General features: G+C 43.2%; 1 protein-coding gene across 1 annotated transcript; it reads right to left on the bottom strand.

Moving 5' to 3' along the window:
• Positions 1-9643: 9643 nt before the first annotated feature.
• Positions 9644-18481, bottom strand: LOC308150366 (heat shock factor protein 5-like; the record flags this gene model as incomplete). The annotated part of the gene is made up of 8 exons (XM_080523209.1): positions 9644-9766; positions 9872-9966; positions 10081-10226; positions 10386-10435; positions 10739-10785; positions 16610-16643; positions 16858-17696; positions 18034-18481. The coding sequence occupies 8 exons, from the start codon at positions 18479-18481 to the stop codon at positions 9644-9646; spliced, it is 1782 nt and encodes a 593-aa protein (XP_080379335.1).
• Positions 18482-27013: the final 8532 nt, after the last annotated feature.

The raw sequence follows: 27013 nt of genomic DNA, 5'->3' as shown, positions 1-27013 counted from the left end.
AATCTTGGGTTATATGTCTTGAGTAACACAATTTTAAATGCCTATTATCCCCACATTGAGCAATTTAGTTGTGAAACTGTACAGTATGGGTGACACAGAGGGCTACAGACATGTGTATGCAAGGGATGAGGGCTTTCCTTTCCTAAGATACTAAATAGAACACGTAGTCCTTAACCCCAAATGTTTCATTATATGTAGCGGCTCAGATTTTATCACTGTCAATTATTCTCATTAGACCTACTGTGACCTTTAAATATAACACAGGTAGCTTTATCTTCAACTCTGATCAGTTCCACCAGTGTTGTCAGCGGTCCCAAATAGGACCATAATATAAGTGCAAGACCGCCCTCTATATTTTACTTCAATAAATGCAGAGATTTTGGTTATTGATACTAAACATATCTAGAACAACTAGAATTATACTGGAGCAGTATAAAACATTTGAAGTCGTTTTATTTGAGAAACATTATGCTTGAATGAGTAGCTCAGCTTTAGTAAATGAGAAGACAGCAATTAATGAACTGTTCTACAAAGTAAGTCATCACGCTTCAATCAATCCACAATATATCTCTCTTTTAACTAGCTATTCTCCAATAAGTATAGCTCTTGGCATGTTGTCTTGACTGCTCATAAATGAAAATAAATCTTTGGAAGTATATACCAAAGAGCTATACTGAGTGAAGAAGCTCATCAAAAAGAAAGATATAGAGCATGATGACGTGAATAATCACTTATGTCGCATCACACTTGATTTGAATAACAACTTGAAAATACAAAAGTAGGCTTCACAGTTGTTGCACAGAACAATTATTTCATGTTTCACATACCTAATTTTCTATTATTAGAATTTATATTTAAAATAAATGTATAAGCAAAATATACATTTTATATTTAGTTTAATATAATTTATCTATCTTGTCATGCACATATTGGCTATTGTAAAGAGACTGGTTGGTAGGCCATGTATACCGGTACTAATTTCCTAATACATGTATACATGTATTGATTAAGGAGGTGGTGCTTTACAGAGGTGGTGCTCTTAAACACATGCATATGGGGGTATCCCAAATTACTATTTTGAATGGTCATGAGGATCCCCTGATTTGTAATGGGATTAGCCAGCACTTAGACCAGGGATTCTCCCGTCTAGCAGGAGATGTGGGACCAGGAGAAGAGCCACCTGCACAAGTTTAATGAGATCCTGAGAGAGAACAGGGTCCGGCCTGCTGCTCTGCCTCCCCCGTGGAACATTGCAGGCTTCGCTCTTGGTAAACATAGAGAGACCAATGGAGACGACAAAAATGTTCAGATACTCAAATTGATTGATCTCTTTATTGTGTTTGTTCTGTTGTCTGTGTGTGTGTGTGTGTGTGTGTGTGTGTGTGTGTGTGTGTGTGTGTGTGTGTGTGTGTGTGTGTGTGTGTGTGTGTGTGTGTGTGTGTGTGCGTGCGTGCTTGGCTTTCTGCTCATCCCAAGTCCGCAATGTGTAATTTTGGTTTTCAAACACATGTAACAGGCAAACATGCCAGTTACCATTATATGGATAAAAATGATCTTTATCCAGGCGCATCCTCTGCCCTGCTTGGTAAAGAGGGGGCGATTAATGTATTTCCCACAGACCTAGTTGTGGCTGGTGAGGAAGAAGTGGTGCTCCTGTTTGTTGAGAAACCACATGGTCACTCAGCCAAACTTTTTTATTGATGCTTCAGGCATGGTTTTCCAGTATTACAGTATGTTCCTTTCTGTTGGGAAACCACATGGGAAATGCATTCTTAATGTTTTGGTACTGTACTTGTATAAAATAATAAATTTAATTAAATTAAATAATAAATAATGCCTTTGTGATTATGGTACAGAGAGCCGAACCTGGGGGCTCTCAGAATAGATTAGAACGGTATGCACCTATTCCTTTCATATGGCAGATTATTCTCATGTTAATTGGAATGTAAATTATGTAGGGGAGAGCGGGGTAATGTGGGACATCGGGTAATGTGAGACACCCCCTGTAGATAGATAGATAGATAGATAGACTTTATTTGTCATTGTTACAGTACAGGTACCAAACAACGAAATTTAGGAGGGGAGGCTCCCCTGGTGTTTAAGAAAGGAAAAAGAAACACATTTTGAAAAAGCATAGATGCATAAAATCACAAGAAGATAAAGAGCTGGTTTACATCAATAGAGGCTATGTACACAATCCACTGTACTATACTGCACAGATAGTCAACTAGGGTTGTCATATTGCACAAGAAAGTATTTTTTCACATTTTTTTAAAGTGTCACAGTTTGCAGGCTTGAAAATGTACATGTTTGTGCCTCAGCACTAGCTGCCATTTACAATCCGTCCGGACTTGTCCTGGGCCCAGAACTTAGGCCTTTTCTGTGTTCAGGGCCTTGACGGCCCTGTGGTAGAAGCAGTTCTTCAGTCTGTTTGTCTTAGCGGCCGGGGTCCTGTACCTCCTGTTCGAGGGCAGCTTGACAAAGTGTTCGTGCCCAGGGTGGGTCGGGTCCTTGGAGATCTTGGAGGCCCTCCTGAGACAGCGTGTTTCGTACAGCTTCTCCAGAGAGGGGAGGGTGGCGCCGGTGATCCCCTGTGCTGTTCTCACGACTCTCTGTAGATCGTTTCTCTCCGCTGCCGTGCAGCTGTGGTACCAGTTGGAGATGCCGAAGGTGAGGATGCTCTCCACTGCGCCGTGGTAGAAGGCCACCAGCATCTCCTGCTTGCTGTGTTGTTTCTTGAGGCATCTCAGGGTGTATAGCCGCTGTTGTGCCCTCTTGATGGTGCCTTTAGTGTTGTCCTTCCAGGCCAGGTCATCCCGTATGATGTGTCCCAGGAAACGGAGGTTTGAGACCATCTCTACGCTCTCTCCGTCGATGAGCAGGGGCAGGATCTCGGACTTTTTCCTCCTGTAGTCTACGATGAGTTCCTGGGTCTTTGACTTGTTTAGCAGCAGGTTGTTTACCTTGCACAGCTTGCTCAATTGCTCTACCTCATCCCTGTACGCCGCCTCGTCCCCCCCCGAGATACATCCCACCACGGTGGTGTCGTCTGCAAACTTTACGATGTAGTTGCTGGGGTGGATGGGGGTGAAGTCGTGGGTGTAGAGGTTGTAGAGGATGGGGCTTAGCACGCAGCCCTGGGGTGACCCAGTGCTGAGGCTGAGGGCTGTGGAGGTGTGGGGGCCCACCCGCACCCTCTGGGGGCGGTTGGTCAGGAAGTCCTTGATCCACGCACATATAGAGTGTGATAGACCCAGGTCTAGTAGTTTGGTCACTAGCCTGTCTGGAAGGATGGTGTTAAAGGCGGAGCTGAAGTCCACGAAGAGCAGTCTCGCGTAGCTGTTTCCCCTCTCCAGGTGGGATAGAGTGGCGTGGAGAGTCGTCGCTATGGCGTCCTCTGTGGACCTGTGGGCTCTGTAGGCGAACTGGTATGGATCCAGGTTGGGCGGGAGGCGTGTGAGTATGTGGGCCCGGACTAGTTTCTCGAAGCACTTCATGATGATTGGTGTGAGTGCCACCGGGCGGTAGTCGTTTAGGCAGCTCACCGTGCTTTTCTTCGGGACTGGGATGATAGTTGAGGTTTTCAGGCAGGGTGGGACGGTGGCCTGGGACAGGGACTGGTTAAAGATGTTGGTGAAGACCCCGGCCAGCTGGTCGGCGCAGTCTCTCAGCACCCGTCCCAGGACGCCATCCGGCCCCGAGGCTTTCCTGGGGTCCACCGCCTTCAGTACGCGTCTCACCTCGTGCTCTGTGAGGGTGAGGCTGCTGAGAGCTGGAGAGAGTGGTGTCTGTGTTGTGGTTACCTCCGTTCGCCCCTCGTCGAACCGGGCGTAGAAGGTGTTCAGCTTTCCCGCCAGCAGGGGGTCGTCCTCTGCGGCTGTGAGCCTGTTGGCTCTGAAGTTTGTCATCTGCTGAACCCCCTGCCACATCCGCCTGGAGTCGTTGCTCAGGAGGCATTCCTCAATCTTCTCTCTGTGCTCTGCCTTGGCCGCTTTGATGCCGCGCTTTAGGTTGGCCCTGGTGGAGCTGTACAGCGGTGTGCGCTTCCCTGCGAAGAAGGCGTTGTCCCTCTCATTTAACAGTTTTTGGACCTTCCCAGTCATCCATGGCTTCGTGTTGGGGTAGACCCGGACCCGTTTGTCCACGGTGACTGAGTTGGTGCAGTTCACTATGTGGTTCAGAACCGACGACGTGTACTGTTCCAGGTCCTCATGCTCGTATTCCTGCCATAGGGTGTCATTTAGGCAGATCTGCAGTGGAGCGGACCCTTCTGGCCAGGTTCTGACAGTCTTAGTGGTGGTGGGAGCACTTTTCCCCATTGTGGTGTATGCAGGAATCAGGAGGATTGACACATGGTCAGACATGCCTAGATGAGCTAGCGGACTAGCCTTGTAAGCACGTTTGATGTTGGTGTATACCTTATTCAGTATTTTTTCTCCCCTCGTTGCACATTTTACATGCTGGTAGAACTTGGGTAGTACTGCCTTCAGGTCGACATGATTAAAGTCCCCCGCTATGATGTGGATAGCCTGTGGATCAGTACTTTGTTGGCTACTAATGACGTCGTATAGTCGCGCCAATGCTACTTTGCTGTCTGAGCTAGGTGCAATATACACACATGTAATTAGCATGTATCTGTATCTAGGCAACGGAACACATTTGTGGTCATGTGACCATTATGTTTTCAAGCCCCTCCAATTCCCCCCTTGCCAGGAAGGAGAAGTTGGTGCTGGTGCTGTGGTAGATATGTTTTTACACAAAAATGTGTTTTTTGCATGTAAAAGTAAATGTCCTTGCTGTGAACTTAATCAACTGTTGTGTCAAAGCAAATTGATTCAGGTAGAAAAACTTATATCATACATGTTGATGAACTTCCAACACATAAAACCATGTGATTGATGCTAGTTGAAGATTAGCCTGAATTGCTAAAAGATGTTGTTTTTTCTAAAAAAGGTGGCTGTGGGGTAAAGTAAGACAAATGCTGTGGTGTAAAGTGAGACACTCTCACTTTACCCCACCATGAAGCACAAGTGAAGTTTAGTCTTAAACATATTATAGTGTAATATTACATAACATATGTTTGATTTTTAATGTCATAAACATTGTAGAAAATACATCATGCCAAGAAAGTACACCAGGAAGACAACCTGGGGCCAAACAACCCTCGAAGAGATGGAGAGTGCAGCCGCTGAGGTCATGCAAGGAAAGAAGTCCTTAAGAAAAGCTGGAAGGGATAGAAATATTGACAAGACAACCCTACAAAGATTCATAAAGAAAAAAGAGAAAGGGGAAGTTAAATCAGTAGCCTGGGGTGCAGTAGCTGAGGCAAAGAGAATGTTCACAGATGAGATGGAGGAGGAGCTTGCCAAACACTTGAAACAACTAGCTGACCAGTTCCATGGCCTTGCTCCAGTTAAGTGCCGTGAACTGGCATTTGAATACGCAGAGAGAAACAATATCCCTGTCCCTGCCAATTGGACAGAGAAACAATGTGCAGGTAGGCTAGGGTGTGCAAGAGATCACGTGATTCTGTAGGTTAACTTAGGCCAACTGATCTTGCCACAAAGCTAAATCTTATAATAATGAATTTTCTACTCTTTAGGAGAAGATTGGTTTGGCAGCTTCAGTTGTGCAGATGATCCACCTTCTGCAGTTGAACCACCTGCTGCAGATGATCCACTCGCTGATGCTAATCCATCCACTCCGCGTGGTCCTCATGGATGTGCCTCGCCAGCTGACTCAGATGTGCCACGTGTTCCCAGCAAACCTGGATATGTGTCTCCTCGTGAAATCCTACCACTTCCCAAATGTCCCCCCAGAGCACAAATCAAAAGAAAGCGTGTGAAGACAGCCATCCTAACTGATACTCCAGAGAAGCAGACAATAGAAAAGGCTTATGAAGAGAGACAAAAGAAACTGGCAGGGAAAAAGCAAAATAGCAAAGAAAAGGGAAAACCGAAAAAGAAAGCACCCAAAAAGAAAATCATAGATAGCAGCTCTGAGGAGAGTGATATCGCAGTCCCACTTGATGAGGAGTTTGACGAAGAGAAGTCTGAGGATGAAAGAAGTGATCCTGGAAACACAGATCTGAACATGGGTGACTTTGTCCTAGTTAACTTTGCAACCAAACGCAGGAGTGTCCGTTACGTTGGCATGGTTGAGAAAGTTGAGGATGACGAAATACTTACACAATTCCTCAGAAGAATCCAGGGAAACAAGAAAGAGTGGGAGAGACCCACGTTTGCTTTAAAAGAAAATGATGTGGCACATGTTCCTAAAGGTGATGTGGTGAAGAAGCTGCCTCAACCTAATAGGCCTGGAGGAACCACACGGAGAGAGCAACTCTTCACCTTTCCCTGTAATCTTCAGGGCTGGAATGTAGAGTAGGCCTTGTTTAAGAGTATGAGGCTGATGTTCTAATCCAGGTGGGTCTAGCCTGTGTCCTGAGTCCCAGGCTGTTCTAGCTGTTTCTGATGGTCCTATGTTCTGACCCCCAGACTGTGTATTAGCTGGTTCTGATTGTCCTTCGCTCTGACCCCCATACACTACACAACTGCACAACAGCGGTCCTCAGGAAGGAACACAACAAGCAGGAGATACTGGTGGCCTTCTACCGCGGCGCAGTGGAGAGCATCCTCACCTACTGCATCTGCAACTGGTTCTCCAGCTGCACAACCGCAGAGAGAAATGCGCTACAGAGAGTCGTGAGAACAGCCCAGAAGATCACTGGCGCCCCCCTCCCCTCTCTGGAAGAGCTGTACAACACACGCTGCCTCAGGAAGGCCTCCAAGATCTCCAGAGACCCAACCCACCCTGGGTACGAACACTTTGCCCGGCTGCCCTCGAAAAGGCGGTACAGGACCATGGCCGCAAGGACAAACAGACTGAAGCTCAGCTTCTACCCCAGGGCCATCCAGGCCCTGAACACAGCAAAGAACTAGGTTCTGGGCCCTGGACAGTCTGGACGGATTGATGGCAGCTGCTGGATTGAAAAAATCAGGTGTAGTGCTGAGGCACAAATGTGTACATTTCAAGCCTGCAAACTGCGACACTTTAAATGAATGTGCAATAACACTATGTGCAAAATGACAACCCTAGTCGTTTTATCTGTACAGTATAGTATAGTGGATAGTGTACATAGCCTTTATTTATGTAAACCAGCTCCTTTCCCTTCTTGTTTTTTTTTAAGTGTTTTTTTTTCTTTCCTAGCACCAGGTTTTGGCATGACAGAGCCACCCCTCCCAAATTTCGTTGTTTGGAACCTATACTATAGCAATGACAATAAAGACCATTCATTCATTCATTCATTCATTCATTCATTCATTCATTCATTCATTCATTCATTCACACTAGCTGGCTCTAAAGGTCCTGTGTTCTGACCTCCACACTGTGAATGTTAATTAAATAAAACATATTGAATTATATTATGTTGTATTTGATTTACTGTTTAAGTACTTTGGGTTACTTTCAAGTATTTAAAAAAAATTGCTTAATTGACCAATACCCATGATTATGTTACTAGTCCAACATTAGTTTTGGAATGTGTGGTTGTCAATCTAGCTGTCAGGATTCTAATTCTTACAACATGTGTTTTTATGGTAGTTTTAAAGTGGAAAAAGTAAGTGGATCAGCTTACCCCCAACTGGTTCACTTTACCCCCTTGATTTCTCTGGTCGGTCTCAGTTTACCCCTAAGCTGAGGTAAAGTGAGACACAAGACCACTTTTTAAAAAACAATCATATTTTCATTGCCCTTTGTCCTGAAGACATTCTGATCATTTCCATAGCGAGAAAACATCCTGAATTAATGGGAAATGTGTACATTTGACTGATTTACTAATTTTAGCTTGGCTAGAGGGGAGCAAATGTAAAAAAATGTATCACATTACCCCCACTCTCCCCTAATACTAATATTGTGCTTTCCACAGGAAGTCCAACCTACCTTGTCCTAACCATTGCTTTTTTCCTACCCTTGTGCCATTGTGTTTTAGTCTTGCAGTGTTTTTAGGGCAGTTTTACATTTTGTTTCTTTTTGGGTCTACCCTTTGGACATTGTGCACATACAAAAAATATACTCTCCCAGACTGGTGTCTGATCGTAGGGCAGACGTGCTCTCTTACTCACCCCGTGTTCTGTGTTTGAGCACTAGAGGCTGATTACTGTGTGCTGTGATACTTAGATCCCTTGGTTGATTGTTGTCATCAGGGTTCGAGTTATGTGGGAGCCAATGGGAGCTGAGCTCCCATAAGGAAGGTCTGAGCTCCCATGAAAGCAGTAAAATCAGACATCTGTGGGCGTCGCTAATAATACATTACCACAACCATTATTTGATCAAAAATGTCAATGTAATGAGTATTATTTATATTTATTTACATGATAAATATTCTAAAATAAACACGTTTTCCAAAAGAACTACGCGCACCAGCATTAATCTTCTGTGAATGACAGTATGCCTTTGACTGCCTGCACTTTACCACCAAGACACTATGGGGCGCAGTAGAATATTGTGCAACAGCAGAATATGATCGTTGAGAGCTTGCGAACGTGATTATTGAGAAGAAAACATTCAGTAGCTAGCTATCATGCCGCCCCAAAAAAGACCACTGCTGCCGACCGAGTCGACAAGCCTGGAAAGTTTCGGGTTTTCAACCAAGAAACCAAACTTGAATTCAGCTGCACCTGTTATGACACCCAACGTTGAAACTGTTGAAATAGCAGAGCTCAAACAAAAGAAAGTAGCAGAACTCACCTCCAGTATGTATAAGGAGACAGCTAGTTCGTTCAGGGCAGCCTATACTGTCGCTAAAGAAAGGATGCCTTATACAAAACTGAATCCAATTATGAAACGTAATGAGATGAATGGCGCGACAGTTGGCCCCTGCTCACCGATCCGATCATTCATGTGCCCAGATTGTAGAGCACATTGCACAAGAGATGAAACAAATTCATTTCTAATGTCAAATCACTTGATTCCCGTAGTAGCATAACATTAGATGAAAGCACAATTCATGGACGAGCATACATGATTATTTATGTCAGGTGCGATGTCACTGGAAATGGAGATGTGGACAATGTGTCGTGCTAACAGGGAAAGTGAATGGACTGTATAGCAAAAACAACAAAATTATTGGCCGAGATACCTGTTACTATCGCTTATAGCTGTTGTTTCATGTGGTGCTGTTGATGTGGTGAAATGAGTAGCCTATGGCTAATTAAAACTTGTAAGTCCCATCGCTGTGTGGGCATGATTCGCGTGCGTGCATGAGAACATTTCGCACTGTTATTTTGGAGACCCCCACAAAGCTCAGCTTATAACTCGAACCCTGGTTAGGAGACCCTTATCAGCAGATCTGAGGGCCCTGACGTTGGTATAGGGGGCGAGGAGGTCTGCTAGGTAGGAGGGGACCTTACTATTAAGAGCTTTATAGACAAAAATAACTTTAAAATCTATCCCATAACGTACTGGGAGCCAATAAGAGACAGAGAGGCAGTGGAAGTATGTCAAAGGAAAGGACACAAGGACACAGGTTGAGTGGTGCTTAAACCAATTTGGCTGCTAATGACAACAACTAAACTCTGCTAGAGGAATATGGAAGGACTTCATTTCGATACCTAGAATCTGAGTCTCTGCCGTCACAGAGAGTTCAACCACGTCCCATCCCGCCCATTACCAGGTTCCACATGCGCTTATCTTGCGTCAATTTGCTGCGCTCTTCTTGGTTGAAGGTCCTGCCAATCATCACCATTTCAGAGGAAGGACTGGAGCGCTGCACAGAGGGGGAGAGACTTCCTGTTAGCAGCAACCTACCTTCTGTTGACAATCCAAAATAATTGTGTGTGTGTGTATGTGTGTGTGTGTGTGTATGTCCCACCTCAGCCTCCACCATAAGTAGGCGTCTGTATTTGTTCAGCAAAGCCTCAGTTCTCTTCAGCACTTGATTTGCCACAGACTCAAACTCCTCATCCACTGTTGACGACAAGACAAAGAGTTTAGACACAAATACAAACATACTCTCTCTCACACACACACACACACACACACACACACACAAGGGCACAAAGACGGTTTCCAGGGGCTGACCTCGAGAAAACTCTTCCTGGGTAGGCGGAGCCTCGTCGAACACGTGATAGTGGAGAAGTCTGTGCCGTGCATCTTCCAATGTGGAGAAACGCTTACAGTCTGGAGACAGCACCCCAGTATGGTCCATCCTCAAATGTTGCAGCATCCTGGACAGAAACAGAAAAAGAGAGTGAGGGAGAGATTGAGTGTGTTTATATACACAGGAAGGACCTTCGACTTTGCTCAACCTCAATGGAAATGAACACAGTCACAAACAGAGACACAATGGGAACGTTGCTTCAAAAGACGAAAAAGCTCTCACTCACATTCCTCCTCTGGTGAGCTGCTGAGGGGCCGGCCTCTTCTGAGCACAGACCTGCAGGAGAACAACATGTTATTATCCCCGACATCATCACCTTCAATGACATCATCATCATCATCTTCAATGACATCATCATCATCATCATCATCTTCAATGACATCATCATCATCATCATCATCATCATCATCTTCAATGACATCATCATCATCATCATCTTCAATGACATCATCATCATCATCAACACGATCACACACACACACACACACACACACACACACACACACACACACAAACACACAAATATGTAGCGTGTGCCAATGCCAAACAAGCATATGTAGCGTGTGCTGTGTAGGCTACCTGTGCATTTAGCTGATCCTGGCTGATGCAGTTCACGGTGTTCAAAACTAGGAGAGAAACCAAACAGTCATTAGGATCAGAGAACAGGATAGAATAGAACGCCTGGCCTGGGATCTGAACAAGTAACCCTGCAGCTACTGGTCCGCCTCTCCCTACCCTCTAGGTCACCTACAGAGGAGAGGTCAATAATATTGAACCATTGAACCAAACACACACACACACACACACACACACACAGGGTTCGAGTTATGTGGGAGCCAATGGGAGCTGAGCATCATGCCGCCCCAAAAAAGGCCACTGCTGCCGACCGAGTCGACAAGCCTGGAAAGTTTCGGGTTTTCAACCAAGAAACCAGACTTGAATTCAGCTGCACCTGTTATGACACCCAACGTTGAAACTGTTGAAATAGCAGAGCTCAAACAAAAGCAAGTGCTTCCGAAGAAAGTAGCAGAACTCACCTCCAGTATGTATAAGGAGACAGCTAGTTTGTTCAGGGCAGCCTATACTGTCGCTAAAGAAAGGATGCCTTATACAAAACTGAATCCAATTATGAAACTTAATGAGATGAATGGCGTGACAGTTGGCCCCTGCTCACCGATCCGATCATTCATGTGCCCAGATTGTAGAGCACATTGCACAAGAGATTAAACAAATTCATTTCTAATGTCAAATCACTTGATTCCCGTAGTAGCATAACATTAGATGAAAGCACAATTCATGGACGAGCATACATGATTATTTATGTCAGGTGCGATGTCACTGGAAATGGAGATGTGGACAATGTGTCGTGCTAACAGGGAAAGTGAATGGACTGTATAGCAAAAACAACAAAATGATTGGCCGAGATACCCGTAACTATCGCTTATAGCTGTTGTTTCATGTGGTGCTTGTGATATCCTGGTTAGACTACCTGTAGTACCACCCCACGCCAGTAGGGGACCACCAGATGTATTGGGCTTGAGTTACCTGTTGAATAGCTTGGGTACCAGATTAAGCTAGCAAGTGACCAGAGTACCACGTTGTTACTTACCGTTCTACAATAAATGGTTAACTTGAATCCTGGATGGCATTCCCATTATTCATAAGTTAGGTTACCACAGTGCTGTTGACAGGGGCGCCGCTAGAGATTCTGGGCCCCATGACAGAATATCATTTTGGGCCCCCCCCCCACCTAAACCACCCATCAACCTAGACAACAGGCACGTGCCGTGAGCTTTTAGATTGGGTAAGCATAAGATATAGAAATACACATAATTACACATACATCACACATTACATCATCACATTACATCAGTGAACGCAGTTTCAAGGAAATGCAATTTTGATGCCCTAGAACCCGCTAATAAACTGTAGGGTCACTTTGTGATCAGATTACCAAAAACAAAAAAACTGTTGCCAGTTTCGACTATATCAGGGGTGCTCATTGTTCAATCTTTTTTGAACCAAGATCTTTTCAAGTAGCCAACCTGCTGAAATCTACTGTTGAAGTCCAGTTTCAACATCGCAAACGCACACACGCACAACACAGACACCGTTTCCATCCTCCATAGTAAACTCACAACACACTTTCTTTTCACACTTTTGTCACACAGGCACTTGACATCACATCACATCTCTATCTCTCTCAAACACTTTTGGTCCAGAACCACTGGCACGGACAGCGACATTAGGCCTATCTCAGCGATTGATTAAGCAGCTCTCTCTCCAAACACAACGGCACAGGCCTACATTCAAAGGTAAAAGCAGAGAAAGTCTTAAATAAGGAGCCATAACCAGCAGTACAGCAGTACTCAAACCATATAAACAAGCACAGATCGCCACCAGCCTCGCGAATCATATAAACCGCTCATACGATACCAGGCTTGCTGTAACCCCTAGCGACTCTCCCTTTCTGGGTGTGAAGATCGGTGAGTGGTGGCTTCGGGCGGCCTTTAGCCAGTAGTTGTGTTTTTCCAGTCCAGTCCAGTCTACGAAATCCCTTTAGGTCGCTGACAGTAATGTCCATATTCACAAAATCCTTAGTTATCCTTATTGATTATCCTTATTGATTATTATTATTTAGATCGTTTGAGCTAGCTGGCATAAGCTATTCTGCCGGGCGAGAGAAAGTAAGGTGAAATGTTAAGTGAACTTGAAAGTGATAAGAGCCAATCAGTAGCTCTTATCGGAATGAACGAACTACTGATTGGCTGGTAAGCATGCTTACCCTGGCCACATTAAACAGCGGGCTGAGGCATTGAAAAAAAAGACATTTTCACAGAGAGACGCAGACATTACATTACGACATTTCAGCAGAGAGAGAAGTGCTTATAATGCAACGCAATGCAAGCAAGCAGAATAGCGAGTGCTTACTCCTGCAGGTGGCACTAAAATGAATGACTCCTGCTGCCCTGGGACCTAAAATACGACTCTTTTAATGAAAACAAACAACGGTTACATGCACTTTTATTTTAACATTTTCACTGTCCTTTTTTATTTTTTCGTTGGGTAAGCACTGCTTACTATGCTTATATGGACGACACGTCCTTGCTAGACAACCCAGTTGAAGTTGATGAACGAAATCCAATGATGGACATCTTTTGTAAATGTAATTTAAAATTACTTAATACAGGAATCAACAATTCAGCAAAGAAATCTCAACATTCTTTAACTTATTAAATTAAGACTTGAACAACAGAAGGACAAAAGTATAATTAAATGAAGATTTGAACCCAATTATAAAAGTATAAATCACACAAAGAGTCTAAATATAATTTTAATGGGGTGGTATTGTGTCTAAATACATTTAGATCTTTTAAAGATCAGTTGGCCATAATACTGTCAGGATTAGATCAATGAAGAATTACAGCAGAGATATTTACTGACTCAGCATTGCTTGTTTCACACAAAGACAAAAGTGTCTTATACAAGAGGGAGCAACACAGACATGGTGCCATCGAAATTGAATAGTGAAATGGGAAAAAGGTGATTTTTACCCACTGCGGCAGTACTGTGGAATAGTATACCTGGAGAGCTAAAAACTATATCTAGAGTAATGCACAACGATTCAAGATAGGAGTAAAGAGACCAAATCAAAGCTAAACGCTGGGCCTTCTTAGTAGCAAATCTTTAATAAGATCCTTGAAATCTAGTGATGAAGCCAACTTGCTGTGCTGCTGTCATTGTCCTTTGTTACTTCTTGCTCTACATAATTCATAATATGTCCTATAATAGTATTAACATAGTAATACATATATTACACCAGATTAGCTAACTTAAATGTTATCTAGCTAGCTAACAATATTATTAAGATGCCAGTGGTCAATGTTATTGCAATTACTGGAATAACTATTAACTAAATATGAATATTAGCTAAAGTTGTATTCAATGCTTGCATGGTAATGCAGCATACATTAAAATATTCAAAATCTGTTTGTTAACCCCAAACCTCCTACTGCTCACCTCCTTCTCCTTCAACTGGGAGGTGGGTTGAGGGAAGGAGTCCTGATCCTGGAGCTGCATCTGTGCATGACGTCATTAGCATGTAACATTATACTAACTAGCTAGCTAGCTATAGCAAGAGTGCATAGCTGCTGAATTCACTTAGCTCTAATAATCTATATTTGGACCAAAATTGCCCTCATCTCATATATTTAACTGAAATTATACTGACAGTGCACTGTAAGTTAACTTTACTTGAAGTTAATGTTAATTAGCTATAGCGAGCTAACTAGATCATCCACACAGTGATTAGCTAGAGCTAAACCACACAATGTTGGCTAGGTAGCCTACAAGTTATGGGCCCCAAAAGAAGGTCTGAATGAATAAATGTAAATAAAGATCTGAATGAATACAATTTTCTTCTTTTTTTTGTCACTCTCCTCGTTCTTTACTTTTACTTTTCTTATTTGAGACCCTGACTTTGTTACTTTTCTCTTTTGAGACCCTTACCTGACATTGGCTTCGCCTGTGACATCATCTTCTCTCAGACTATTCGCGGTAACGTTCCTCTAGTCTAGCAGCTTGCGCGCGGTGGACTGAACCATGCAATGACTAAATAGAGGGGTAAATAATAAGGCTCAATTTTGTCAAACATAGAGAAACGAAACTCCAGTTTGTTTCTTTTGTAACTTTTTTTAATACATAGAATTATAATTTGAAGTCGGCTACATTAACTTCCTTATGATAATAATAATAATATTATTATAAATATAATATATTTTAAAAAAGATTCTCTTGGGCCCCTGTCAGTGCTGGGCCCTTAGAATCGTCCTAACTTACCCCCCCCAGCGGCGCCCCTGGCTGTTGATGTGGTGAAATTAGTAGCCTATGGCTAACTAAAACTTGTAAGTCCCATTGCTGTGTGGGCATGATTCGCGCGCGTAAATGAGAACATTTCGCACTGTTATTTTTGGAGACCCCCACAAAGCTCAGCTTATAACTCGAACCCTGATTCTAAGGATTCTTCTAAATAGACTGAACCCTACCGCCAACAGGCACACATGTTCACAGGAACACATAACATGCGAATTTCGCCAAGTGCAAGCGCTCAATCAACCTCACCGTCACGAGATGAACCAGCATCACCTCGTTGATGGCCTTCCATACAATTACAGATTGAAATCAAGTGTAATACTGAAACACAACTGTGAACATTTCAAACCTGCAAACTGCGACACTTTAAATGAATGTGCAATAACACTATGTGCAATATGACAACCCTCGGGTACATAAGGTTCAGAGATAGGAAATGTTAGAATAGGTATAGCATAGTATAGAGTACAGCACAGTGTTTTATTTGTATAGTATAGTATAGTGGATAGTGTACATAGCCTTTATTTATGTAAACCAGCTCTTTTCCCTTCTTGTTTTTAGGTTTTTTTCCTAGCACCAGGGGAGCCCCCCCTCCCAAATTTCGTTGTATGGTACCTGTACTATATCAATGACAATATGTCTTTTCAATGGGGCCTCCCTAGTTTGGGCAATGAAAACATAATAAAAACAGGATGCAAGAACTACCACAAACCACATCTGAATAATGTCAAAGTTTAATCATAGCTTAAACATTGTTTCAAATGACAAAAGTTGTTAAAATTATTGAAAATTGACTGAGGTTAAAACAGATTTTAAAAAGGTCGGTTTTGGTATCACATTAAAACAAGTGAGTGATAAAAATGAGATAAAAAGTAGCTGCCAGTCCAGTTAAAAAGACAAATTATGTCCTGGTACTCTTTTTTTTTTGTGTGTGTGTGTGTGTGTGTGTGTGTGTGTGTTTTTAAACTGAAATAGTTGTTTTTAAATTTTGTTTAAAATGTTTGTTTTTACCTATTATATTTGTGGTGAGAAATTGTGTGTTTTTTAAATTGAAATAGCTGTTTTTATATTGTTTAAAATGTGTTGTTTTTTACCTATTGTACTTGTAAAGCACTTTGACGTAAAGTGCTATATAAATAAAGTTATTATTATTATTAATTACAAGATTAATGATTCAGAACAAAAAGGATCTGATGTAAAAGTGATCAAATAAATAGAATAAATGGATACAGTATCTAAGATATTATTTAAATGACATACAATTGGCATTGTAAACATGTCTTTAAAAAGTAGCAACAGCAAACTGGCTTATTCAGAGAATCTCTTGAGTCTGAGAAGCAAAACGGAGAACTTTAGCCATCCTGTTTAATTATGGTCAAGATTGTTGCTTACATGCCGCTTCGACCAACAAGTTCAGATCTAAAAGATAAAATGACAGGATTAGGATTTCAGAATTGTTGCCATATCTTTAATCAAATGTTATAGGTTGGCTTAATTCACAATGTATTGTGGATGGATTGTCTTACCTGGAGATTTAGGTTGCTGTCTGCTGCTTTTGGTCTCCTGGGACAAACTGACATCCACGGCCTCTGCGTCCTTCACCTTGGTGCTGCTGAATTTATGAAAAAATTACATAATCCAATCTTGTTAATTTCAACCACAGAGTTCATGAAGACAACTGGTAATCATACTGTACATGACAAGTATATAGATTATATTTGCTTTCTTTGTGAACTGTAGCTGAATTCTTTTTAACTTGACCATTCCCATTAAGAACTACAGTGTATTCTTTGCTAACTAGACATGACAGGTTTCACAGCACTAACCTTCTGAGAGGCATTGATAGGGTTAGTCTCAACATCTAGAGAGCCAGGTTCCTGCTCCTCCATTTTCACTGGCTCACCCGCAGGACCACCGATTGTGATGGCTATTCCCTGAGGAACTTTCCCTGGGACTGCAATAATAATGGGCCCGCAAGGAGTCACTGGGTTGGCATCCATGAAAACAGGCACGGAGCTGGAGTTGGCAGAAGAGTCTGGCTGTGAAGAGACTGGGTGAGAGGAGCTGTGGATGGTGGTGGTGGGCTGAGGACCAGATTTAGGGGTGGCCAGGAAATGCTTATCTGGGGTCCCCACTTTTACCATGCGTATCTTGGGGGAAGCTTGCAGTTCACCAACTAACTGGAAGACTGTGTCTAGGTTGACAATGACATCACTTTTCTTGCTTTCCTGATTTTCACTGCTCTGCCAGTCCTGGTTTTGGTTTCCAGGAGACAGAAAGCCCACAGGACAGTCTTTCTGTACATATAACTGATGAGTGTTCACATAATTGCCTGGGGAAGAGAATCCAGGTCGGTATTGTGCATGCTGGGGGATAAAACCATTGAACTTCGGCCCAGGGATTGCAAGGCCTTGTGAACCCTGCTGAATATGCACAGTGGTTGGGCTTGACTGCGGACAGGAAGCGTCTGCAGGAAACCCGTGGAAGACCGATATTGGGATTCCCATGTCTGTGTAGAATATTGTAGGTGTGGGGGCATCACCATGACCCAAGACCCAGCCACGAGGTGGGATTGGGGTCCCAACATACTCCTTCACAGACTGTGATACGTTCTGGTGATATCGGTAAGGAGATGCTCGATGTCCTTCTCCAATATACACAGAACCTGTAGAAACATTGAGAGATCAACAGTATTTATTTATTTTTGCATTAAACATACAAACTGGGTGGTTCTGGTTCACACTAAGAATGTTCTTTGTAGTGTAAGACAGCTATTGATTTACTTGAATAATTGTTTATTACATACTTGGGAACTGGTATGATTAACAATGTACCTCTTCTGTTATTGTTTAGTTTTCTACTATTACATGGGACATAACCTCCCCCACGGATACTAGTTGTGGTTGTTATGCCCTGTTGTGTACATGTCTCTGTGAAATTCAATAAAAAAAATATTAACCACAAAAAAAAAAATGTACCTCTTTTCTCTACTTTAGGCCTACCACGATTAGGTGGCCGGCAGTTCACCTCTAACCCAGCTTTCATCTTGGCCTTGTTACTGCTGGTCAGCCTCTTCAGATTGACCAGGAGTTCAGGACGGTCCTGTCTGAAGTGCGGGTTGTGGAAGTGATGGAGGATCCCGCCGGTGGGAGACCTGCCAGTGGCACCATCCTCCTGTTTGTCTGGGTCGACCACGACCTTCTTGAACCCGTACAGGTTCAGCTGGCGGACGAAGCTGGTGAAGTTAAACGTTTTGAACACGTCCACGTGTTGAACACGTCCATCAAACGGCTGCATCTGGGGGGACAGCAGCTCAGCCTCAAACAGCTGCTGGTCTATGATCACACCTTCCCCAGAGGCGTCCCAGCGGATAGACGGGTTCTTGGGGTTGATGACCAGACTCCACATCTTCGCGGGGAAGTTGTTGGGGTTTATGGGGATGGTCCCCATAAAATAGTGTTGGTTCATATTTTATATATTCTCATATAATCTGTTGAGAAACACAAAAATAGTGGACAGAAGTTCACTATAACACATGAGATCAGAATGCCTAATGTAATGACGTGTATTCTGGAAATGTTGGACATTAACCAATGTTAACCTTATGTAGTTTCATTTGAAAGTATTTCACTCCGGCCGGGGAGAGAACGGACTATTCTGACTAGCACAACAAGTCCGCTAGCGATTAAGCTAACAGTCGCTAACAGTTTATCACTCGAGTGGTCAAGATGTTCTGGCGATACTTATCGTTAGGAAACGAACTAACTCTAACCAGCCGATTTATACGACGATATCTGTATTGGATTGCCGTGTTTGTATTCATTTAATTACAATTACAAGTTCAATACAGTTACACCATACCGTTATTCTCTGACCGGGGCTCCGTGTCGTGTCTCAGAGGCAGAACCGAACAGAGAACCTGAACAGAGTTCAGAATACCGTTGGAGTTTGAATTCCAGAGACCGTCTGAGCGTGTCTGTGCGTGCGTGCGTGCGTGTGTCACTATCCATCATCTCTCCAAACCCCACTAGATGGCAGCAGTGTCACACATGTGTGCACTGAATGAAAACACACATGCCAAAATGGAAAAACAAAACAATTGATTTGTCCCAACTAAGGAGTGCGTTTCAATTGAAAGAATACGTTCAGTGACTGACTTGATATAGGCTTTATTTTAAGCAAGTGATAGACATATCAAGCTTCAATCATAGGGCTACATGGTAATTGATTTTTGCAAGGATTTACAATGAAGCAATCTATCGTACACTTGCAATTGAGACTCGTCGGAATTTTAGTTGTCGAGATGATTATTTATTTTAATGAAAATATAGTAATGACCTGTGCTCTAATTGTATCTTATCAGAGCAGAATTTCAACTTCCCCACAGGAATTGGTAGGCTATTTCCTGTTACTATGCTGTGTCTCGATCTCGCCGACTGTTGACCAAGAAGTTGTTGATCTAAACTGGCACAGTGCCTGTGATAAGGGCCTTTGGGAGAAGTAGACTACACACCATTGCTGTGTGTGTGGGAGGCTAGAAGGAAAGCGTAGCCTTTTTCCTCGCAGACAGATCGGGGAACATTCAGGGAAGTTTAATATCTAATGTTTCATGAATTAAGAGTTGTTAGAACCCGCTCATTAAAAACACCTGGTATTTTCTCTTTCACATGAACTGGGGGACATGATGGCTGAGACGCCTAGACTGCCCAGGCTATACCACCTGTGACAGATACAGACACACGTGTGTGGACAAGCAGACACAGAGGACCCACCAGGAGGATGGCACACACTGTTACCTTCAATCTGAACCCTTGTCAAATGGATTCTGAGTATGAGTAAGTAGCTCTTCCCTCCTCTCTGTATTGACCAATGTTTTGTATGTGGACCCATGTGATTAGTTGCTCTTTTTTTTATAGCTAATCATATTGTCTGTGTACTTTATGGCTCCTGTTATGTACAAACTGCTGTTGCAGTTTATGCTCAAACTGTTTTCACTTGCTCCCAAACGTACAGTATGGTTACCGTACAACTGTGTTCAGTTCAGCTCTGCTATATGCATAACACATGGTTGTATATCCAGCTAGTTTTCCTCTCTTTTTAGTTGCAAATTCACATACTGCCCTTGTATGCTATTACACACTGTTATTTTATTTCAAGGCCAAGATCGAAGTAGCCTACCCTATCTTAAGTTTCCATTGTTTCAGCTCAAGGTTGTGGTGGCCAAAATACAATATGTTTATTATTGTACATGAAGTGCTGTATCTTATATTAATGTCTTGTGTGCTTCTATTTGACTGATATTGTCATTTAAACCGTATTTGCACATTGTTTTTGAAGCCTGCTTTGCTCTTTGTCCTCTGTCCTGTTTAATTTGGAAGCAGTGACTTCAGTTGTCTTGGGAACATTCTCTGGAGAACTGGGAAACCATAAGACCTAGGCCTACACTTCATTCATGACTACTATGGGTTTTGTTTTCTATTTAGATATGTACAATGAAGTATAACATTGATTTCTGTCTGCATCTATAGCATGATGTCATGATGTGTCTCTATTGCACAACATTCCCCAGGAACCTTGGAGCTGATGACATGGCTCAGGTCTGTCAGCTCTTCAGGGAGCCAGGACCGGATGTTGAGGGCAAACCTGAAGCCCTGGAAATGGAGGACCTCACAAGGCAAGAAAGAGGTAACTCGAGTGGGCTCTGTTTACGGAGAAACGAATGAGCATGAAATAGCTCTTCAAACATAACATTCGGCAAATGTACAGCACCAGTATGTCTTATTAATTCTCATCTAATCTCAACCGTGTTTTCCCTCACAGAGCGTGGAGGGATGAGGACAGATGAGAGCAGGCTGGAAATAGGTGATGCACCCATTCAGGCACGACCTCTGATGAGGAGCCGCTGGTCTGCTGCCACCCAGAGGGTTCTCTCCTCCATGCCCAGTCGCACTGCCGGTAAGATCACCCTCTTAGCCAAACCAGGGCAAGGATTTTGGGGGATTTGTGAATATTTTGATAGTGTGATTTTTTGGTTGTTGTTGCAGGAATGGCCTTGTTAAGGTTAAGGTTATACTGCATATTCTGCTGTTAACATTTGTTGAGTTCTCCCATGTGTTATCTTACTGTGCCAGGAGTTTCAAACCCTAGCTTGAGTAGTGTCTGTGGCCTTGCCACTCTCTATAAAAGCCTCTGACTTTACAGTACCATATCTCCTCACACAGGACAGAGTCGCGTTGCAATCATCACCCAGTGCAACAACCGTTCCACTCAGCTGCGCAAGTATCGCCAGACCCAGCCCGCAATCCGAGACATCGCCCACTCTTCCAGACCTTGTAACCGTGACTATGGCACAGAGGAAGACTTGGAAGATGTCTGTGAGGAGGGTGAGTGTCACTCCCAAACCCACTTGTCAATCCTCTCCTAGTCACAGGTCCTTTCACCGGGAGTTGCCCTCTACATATGTGGGACATTTAAAGCCAGACCCTACTGCATCTACTGAGAGTGATGCTGTTGGAGGGAAGCCACTCTGGTGCGATTGCAGCTCTCTAGAATTTGGTTTAACAGACAGTTGTCCCTCTCCAAGTCTCTCCACTGGGAGTCAGTGTTGGCTGTGTCTGTGGGATTTGCTGCAAGCAACAAGACAAATGGCAGTGAAAATGGTTTAGCTGATGTGCTTGGATTATAGAGACCAAGAGGGAGCAGCTGGTGAATAACCTGCACAGTCTGTCTGTGGCTGACCGAATGTGCATGCTGCGCACCATGCCTTTCAGTCTGGCAGAGAAGACTGAGCTGAGGTATGGATTGTAAATCATAGTGCAAGAATGACACACAAAACGTGTTTAGATCTTCAAAGATTCCACCTTATGCAGTTATAATCTTCCCTTAGAAAACGTGTATTCAGTGACAGAGACTCCAACTTAAGCAGTGAGGCTCCCTGCTATAGCACCCTCCATATTTACATTTTGAGAGTGAGTATAATTTAATAAATACTGGCACAGAGAAAGACTGTTGAGAAACACATGGCTTGGTTCGTTATCAGGCAAACTGAGATGGAAGGCATGATGATAAGATGTGTGTGTTGGTGTCTGTGTATTTCCCAAAGGTCTTGCACCATGGCATGTTCGGCTGTCTCTTCCTGAGTTTCCTGCAGCTGTGGCAGGTGGCGACGAAGAGGCTGAGCGCCCGTTTTGGCACGGGGGTCCTCTCCTACTTCCTCTTCCTCAGGATCCTCCTCCTCTTGAACATCCTCCTCTTCCTCATCAATGGTTTGTTGGTGGTCATCCCCCAGGCCGTCAACCCTCCTGACCGTGTTCCCAGTGACAGCACTTTCACTGGGCTGGAGCTGCTCACTGGGACGGTAAGAAGGGAGTTAAAGTCTGCACAACACAATTTCACATGAATATACAGTAATGCATTGTTTAAGTTGTTTCATGTTGCTTTCTCAACACTCAACACTCCCACCTCTGCTCCCTCTCAGGGTTTCCTCTCTGACAGTGTGATGTTTTACGGCTACTACACCAACTCCACCATCAACAAGAATTGTAAACCTGCTCTGACCAGTGATGCCTCCGACCCGGTCTGTGACCCTCAGGTGTCAATAATAATATTATTATAAATATAATATATAAAAAAAGATTCTCTTGGGCCCCTGTCAGTGCTGGGCCCTTAGAACCGTCCTAACTTACCCCCCCCCAGCGGCGCCCCTGGCTGTTGATGTGGTGAAATGAGTAGCCTATGGCTAATTAAAACTTGTAAGTCCCATCGCTGTGTGGGCATGATTCGCGCGCGTAAATGAGAACATTTCGCACTGTTATTTTGGAGACCCCCACAAAGCTCAGCTTATAACTCGAACCCTGGTTGTCATCATACTTGGTGTGCTGTGTACTACCCACTCAGACCCCCTAGCTTTTTTGCTATAGAGCTCCTACACTGTCACCAGGGGAGTTCCGACTCCCCAACTCCACCTACTGGTGACTGGATTCAGTGGACTAATTGCTCATGCCTGTCACCCGTTGTATGTTTGTATGTGGCTATTTAGGTGTGTCCCTTTTCCCTGTTCCCTTGTTAGTCGATCGCTTGTGTTACCCTTTGGAAAGTTGCAGATTCCTGCTGTATGTATTACCGCTCACGTATCCGATACCCGGAACGTTATTTGAACCTTGACTTTGTTTGCGTGTTTGAAACCCTGTACCTTCTTTGGAGCCCTTGCTCAAACTTGCCGTGTGCTTTGTTCTAAACCCAGTTTCATAGTTAATAGTTACGTACGTGCTGAGCCCTACTGCTCTTTATGTTTGTCCCGTTTGGAAAGTTTATGTTTGAACCTGCGCACTATTGCTCTAAGTAAAGAGAACCTTTATTTTATCATATCTCCGTCTCGTTGATTACATACACCGCACCTGGACCCGACACAGTTGTACACACACAGAACTTTTATAGAAACGTAACACTACACCATTTGCTGTGCTTGTATGCACATCTTTCTGTATGGCACAGTAGCATAGGTGTCATCAAGCCCAACAGCAATGTCACCCATGGGTTTGGTACTTGTACTTCCCCAAAACACTTACCACAGAAACGATTACTAACAATTTAACACTGAACAAACATGCATAACACTTGCATAGAACACAACTTAACATAACTCTCAAAGTCTGAACACAATGCATGCTGGGATACAGGAAGGCACAATGCTAACAGTCGCTATAATTTATTTTAGCACTGAAAAATTTGACACATGCTCCTAGACAGCTAGGCCTTTAACAGTAAAGGTGACTCACTCAAAATTCTGAAGGCCTCTCAGGGTAGATTTTTCACCTGGAGACAGCACAGGTGGAAAATGTGATTGGATAAAAGCCCAAAAATGTATACAAGCTGCACTGGAAGCAGCGCAACTGAGGGAGAGTAGTTATGAAAGTATGTTAATATTGTTGATTGACTGATTGAAATTAACTTTATTAATGAAACATAATTTTCTGATTTTGACAATCTCTAGGCCAGCTCTATTGAGCCTCTGTCTGAATACTACAACAGCCAAATCAGAGAGCTGATGGAAAAAGACCCAGAGAAATCCACAAAGCTGTTACACGTGAGTCATTCACTGCCATGCTCACACACGCTTGCGCGCATACACACACACACACACACACACACACACACACACACACACAGACAGAGGGCCCCCATCACCTGCACCCACCAGTCACGCTCACCACACAGAGGTGGTATGTGCCACTGGAGTGCCAATGCCACAGAAATAGACCACATAGAACAGATTAAATTATAGGGTATAATGATCCAAAGTGGTTGTTAAAATCATGGAATGGAACACTTTGTTGTGAATTCAGGGATGATCCACATGACTTTGTTGTTTTTGACCCGTGTGGATGGCTGTTCATCTGGTAAACAGGCAATTTGTCTGGCGTCTCCCAACAATGATTTTGATTATCTTCCGTGAGATTGTTCTTGACTAATCAGGAATTCTTGATTTTTGTTATCAAGCATGTGTACTGTTCCTTATATGTATATCATTATTCACAGTCTTTCTTTTCACCTGAAATGTTATGTGGATCACATCCCTGATCTATAATATGATATTTCTATGACGATTGCAGTCATGACAATCACACTGTTGCAACGAAGGTGTGCCCTTGAAGACTGCTTACGTGTTGACATCAGAGTGTTACTTCAGAGTTTCCTAGTAAAATGTAGTCTAATTAACATGTGTTAACACCCACTAGGTGCTCCTGTAATGGTTACGATTTACGATCTTTGGGCTTCATGGGTCTCTCTTTCTAAGAAGGTCTTCTAATATAGCAGACATGGACAGATGCTAGAGAGTTTACTTGAGGACGGTGTCCTTCACTACTGGTCCTGGTGAGCTAGGTTGTCCAATCTTGATAAAAGAGCAATCTTTATTTAAAATAAAAGCAGCAGCAGAGTATAAAACACTTGGCTGAAACTCAGAAAGGAGCACCAGACGGTCTGGAGACGGTCTGGAGCAGAGTGTATCACCATCTGGATGTGATTGCTCCCAGGAACTCTCAATAGGGAGTAGGTGCGGAGGTGGAAACTGCAGACACAGAACTATTGCCCTGAGGTACACCTTACCTGTACAAGCCTACCATAGATGCATGCGTATGATATTATTATTAGAAGCTTATTATAATGTAATTTACTGTACATCAAATTCACTCAAATTACTCTTGTTCAAAGGGTATCCAATTTAAGAAATTAAACATCTAAACATTTAAACCAGTTAGCTTGAAGGATAATATTATTCTGCAACCAAAATCTCAAGCTTGGAACGCATACTGTACACATCATGATGGACTGAATGAAGGCATACATAGTCATACAATAGTACTGCTCCTTTGAATGAGTATGCAATTTTCACGTCCCCAGCTAATAGACCTATATACCCTTTATACTCACATGTCTAGTAGTTCTTCCAAATTGTATACAACAATACATACATTCTCCAATTTAATTTACAGCCTTTTTGATATCCTCAATTCACAGAAAATGCAGTTCTTTAAGTGGCTAATATATATAATGTTCTTTCTCTGCTTTTATACAATAATTTCTAGTCTCATGATTATATTTGATCACATGTTCACCCCTTATCACATGAACATCCTCCGTCACTGTGTTCACCGTGCATTTGACAAATCCTGACAGATCTCTCCCAATTTCTAAAGACAGAAAGTGATGCTCTCTAGCAGATGCCCCTGGGCGGGCAATACCCATGCCTTCACATGACTTACACATAACTCTACCACCAGGCCTAGACAGGAAGTCCTCTACTCTCAGTATCTGAGGGCCCTTCTGTAGACTGTCTTTTGGCCTCCATCAGTAGTAGTGTGCTGCTGCTGCTCCTCGCTGAACCCCTTCTGTCTCTTCTCCTCCAGAAGGTCCACTCAGGTCAGGGTCTGTGTTGTCAGGCTTCACCTCAGGATCTTCCTCATCTTTCACCCTCATCTCTGGCTTTTGCTTCCCCCCCTCTGCAGTGAGTAGTTTTCAAGGCACTATAGTTTTCCCTGGTATTCTGTGGGGTGGTCTGGGATAGCAGCTGGTAGATGCTTTCCCCTTCAGCCAGGACCTCTAGGTGGGATTTACCCAGACCCCAGCTCCTCACCATCCACGCTGTGTCAAAGGAAGCCAGAAATCCATGTGCTATGTCTGTACCTAGAGGCCAGAAAGACACCACCAGATAGTCTCCCACTAGACTAGTGCATGCATGTACATGTATCCACCACTAGAGGGCAGTATGACATCATATACCCATTACTGGTCATCAACAGTAGACTGGGTCCTTCATGGTTTACACTGTATGTGGCTCATTCTTGTTTTTCCACTCCTCTTAATACTCTTAGGGCTGGTTTCATGGAACCAGATTAAGACTAATCCTATAATAAAAAGCATCCTCAATGGAGAATTTCCATTGCAAGTGTGATTTAATCCTGGACTCTAGGCTTATAAATCTTGTCTGTGAAACCGGCCCATTATGTTTTGGACACAAAACAAAACAATGTTCAGCTCTCTGTGAAACTTGGTATTTAAGGAATTTTACTTTAGGTGTTTGATTATAAGTCAGTTGGACAACACTTGCATGTGACGACACATCCTTTGTTTCTAACTGGGTTTGAATTGACATCATTGAATGTCTGGGTGGAGTATTTAAACACTTAACTGTTAAGCAAATACGTGTTTTAATCTGTCTCTGAAGTATAACATGACAGAAGGCTTATCTAGAAATGCAAAGCCTTCTGTAGCTGCTGTACTAGATATGCCTGGCTATTATTAACAGGAATTGTCACGTATCAACTATTATGCTTAGGATGCACATAGCATACACATAGCATACAAGATGCGAAACCCATGGAACACTGCTGTTCTAGTGGGGGGCAGAGCGGAACACATACACACACACACACACACACACACACACACACACACACACATACACACAACAATGTAAACATC

The sequence above is a fragment of the Nansenia antarctica genome, assembly GCF_963989245.1.
Source record: "Nansenia antarctica genome assembly, chromosome: 2".
In the NCBI taxonomy this organism is placed as follows: domain Eukaryota; kingdom Metazoa; phylum Chordata; class Actinopteri; order Argentiniformes; family Microstomatidae; genus Nansenia; species Nansenia antarctica.
This window is presented reverse-complemented; position numbering and strand designations above follow the sequence as displayed.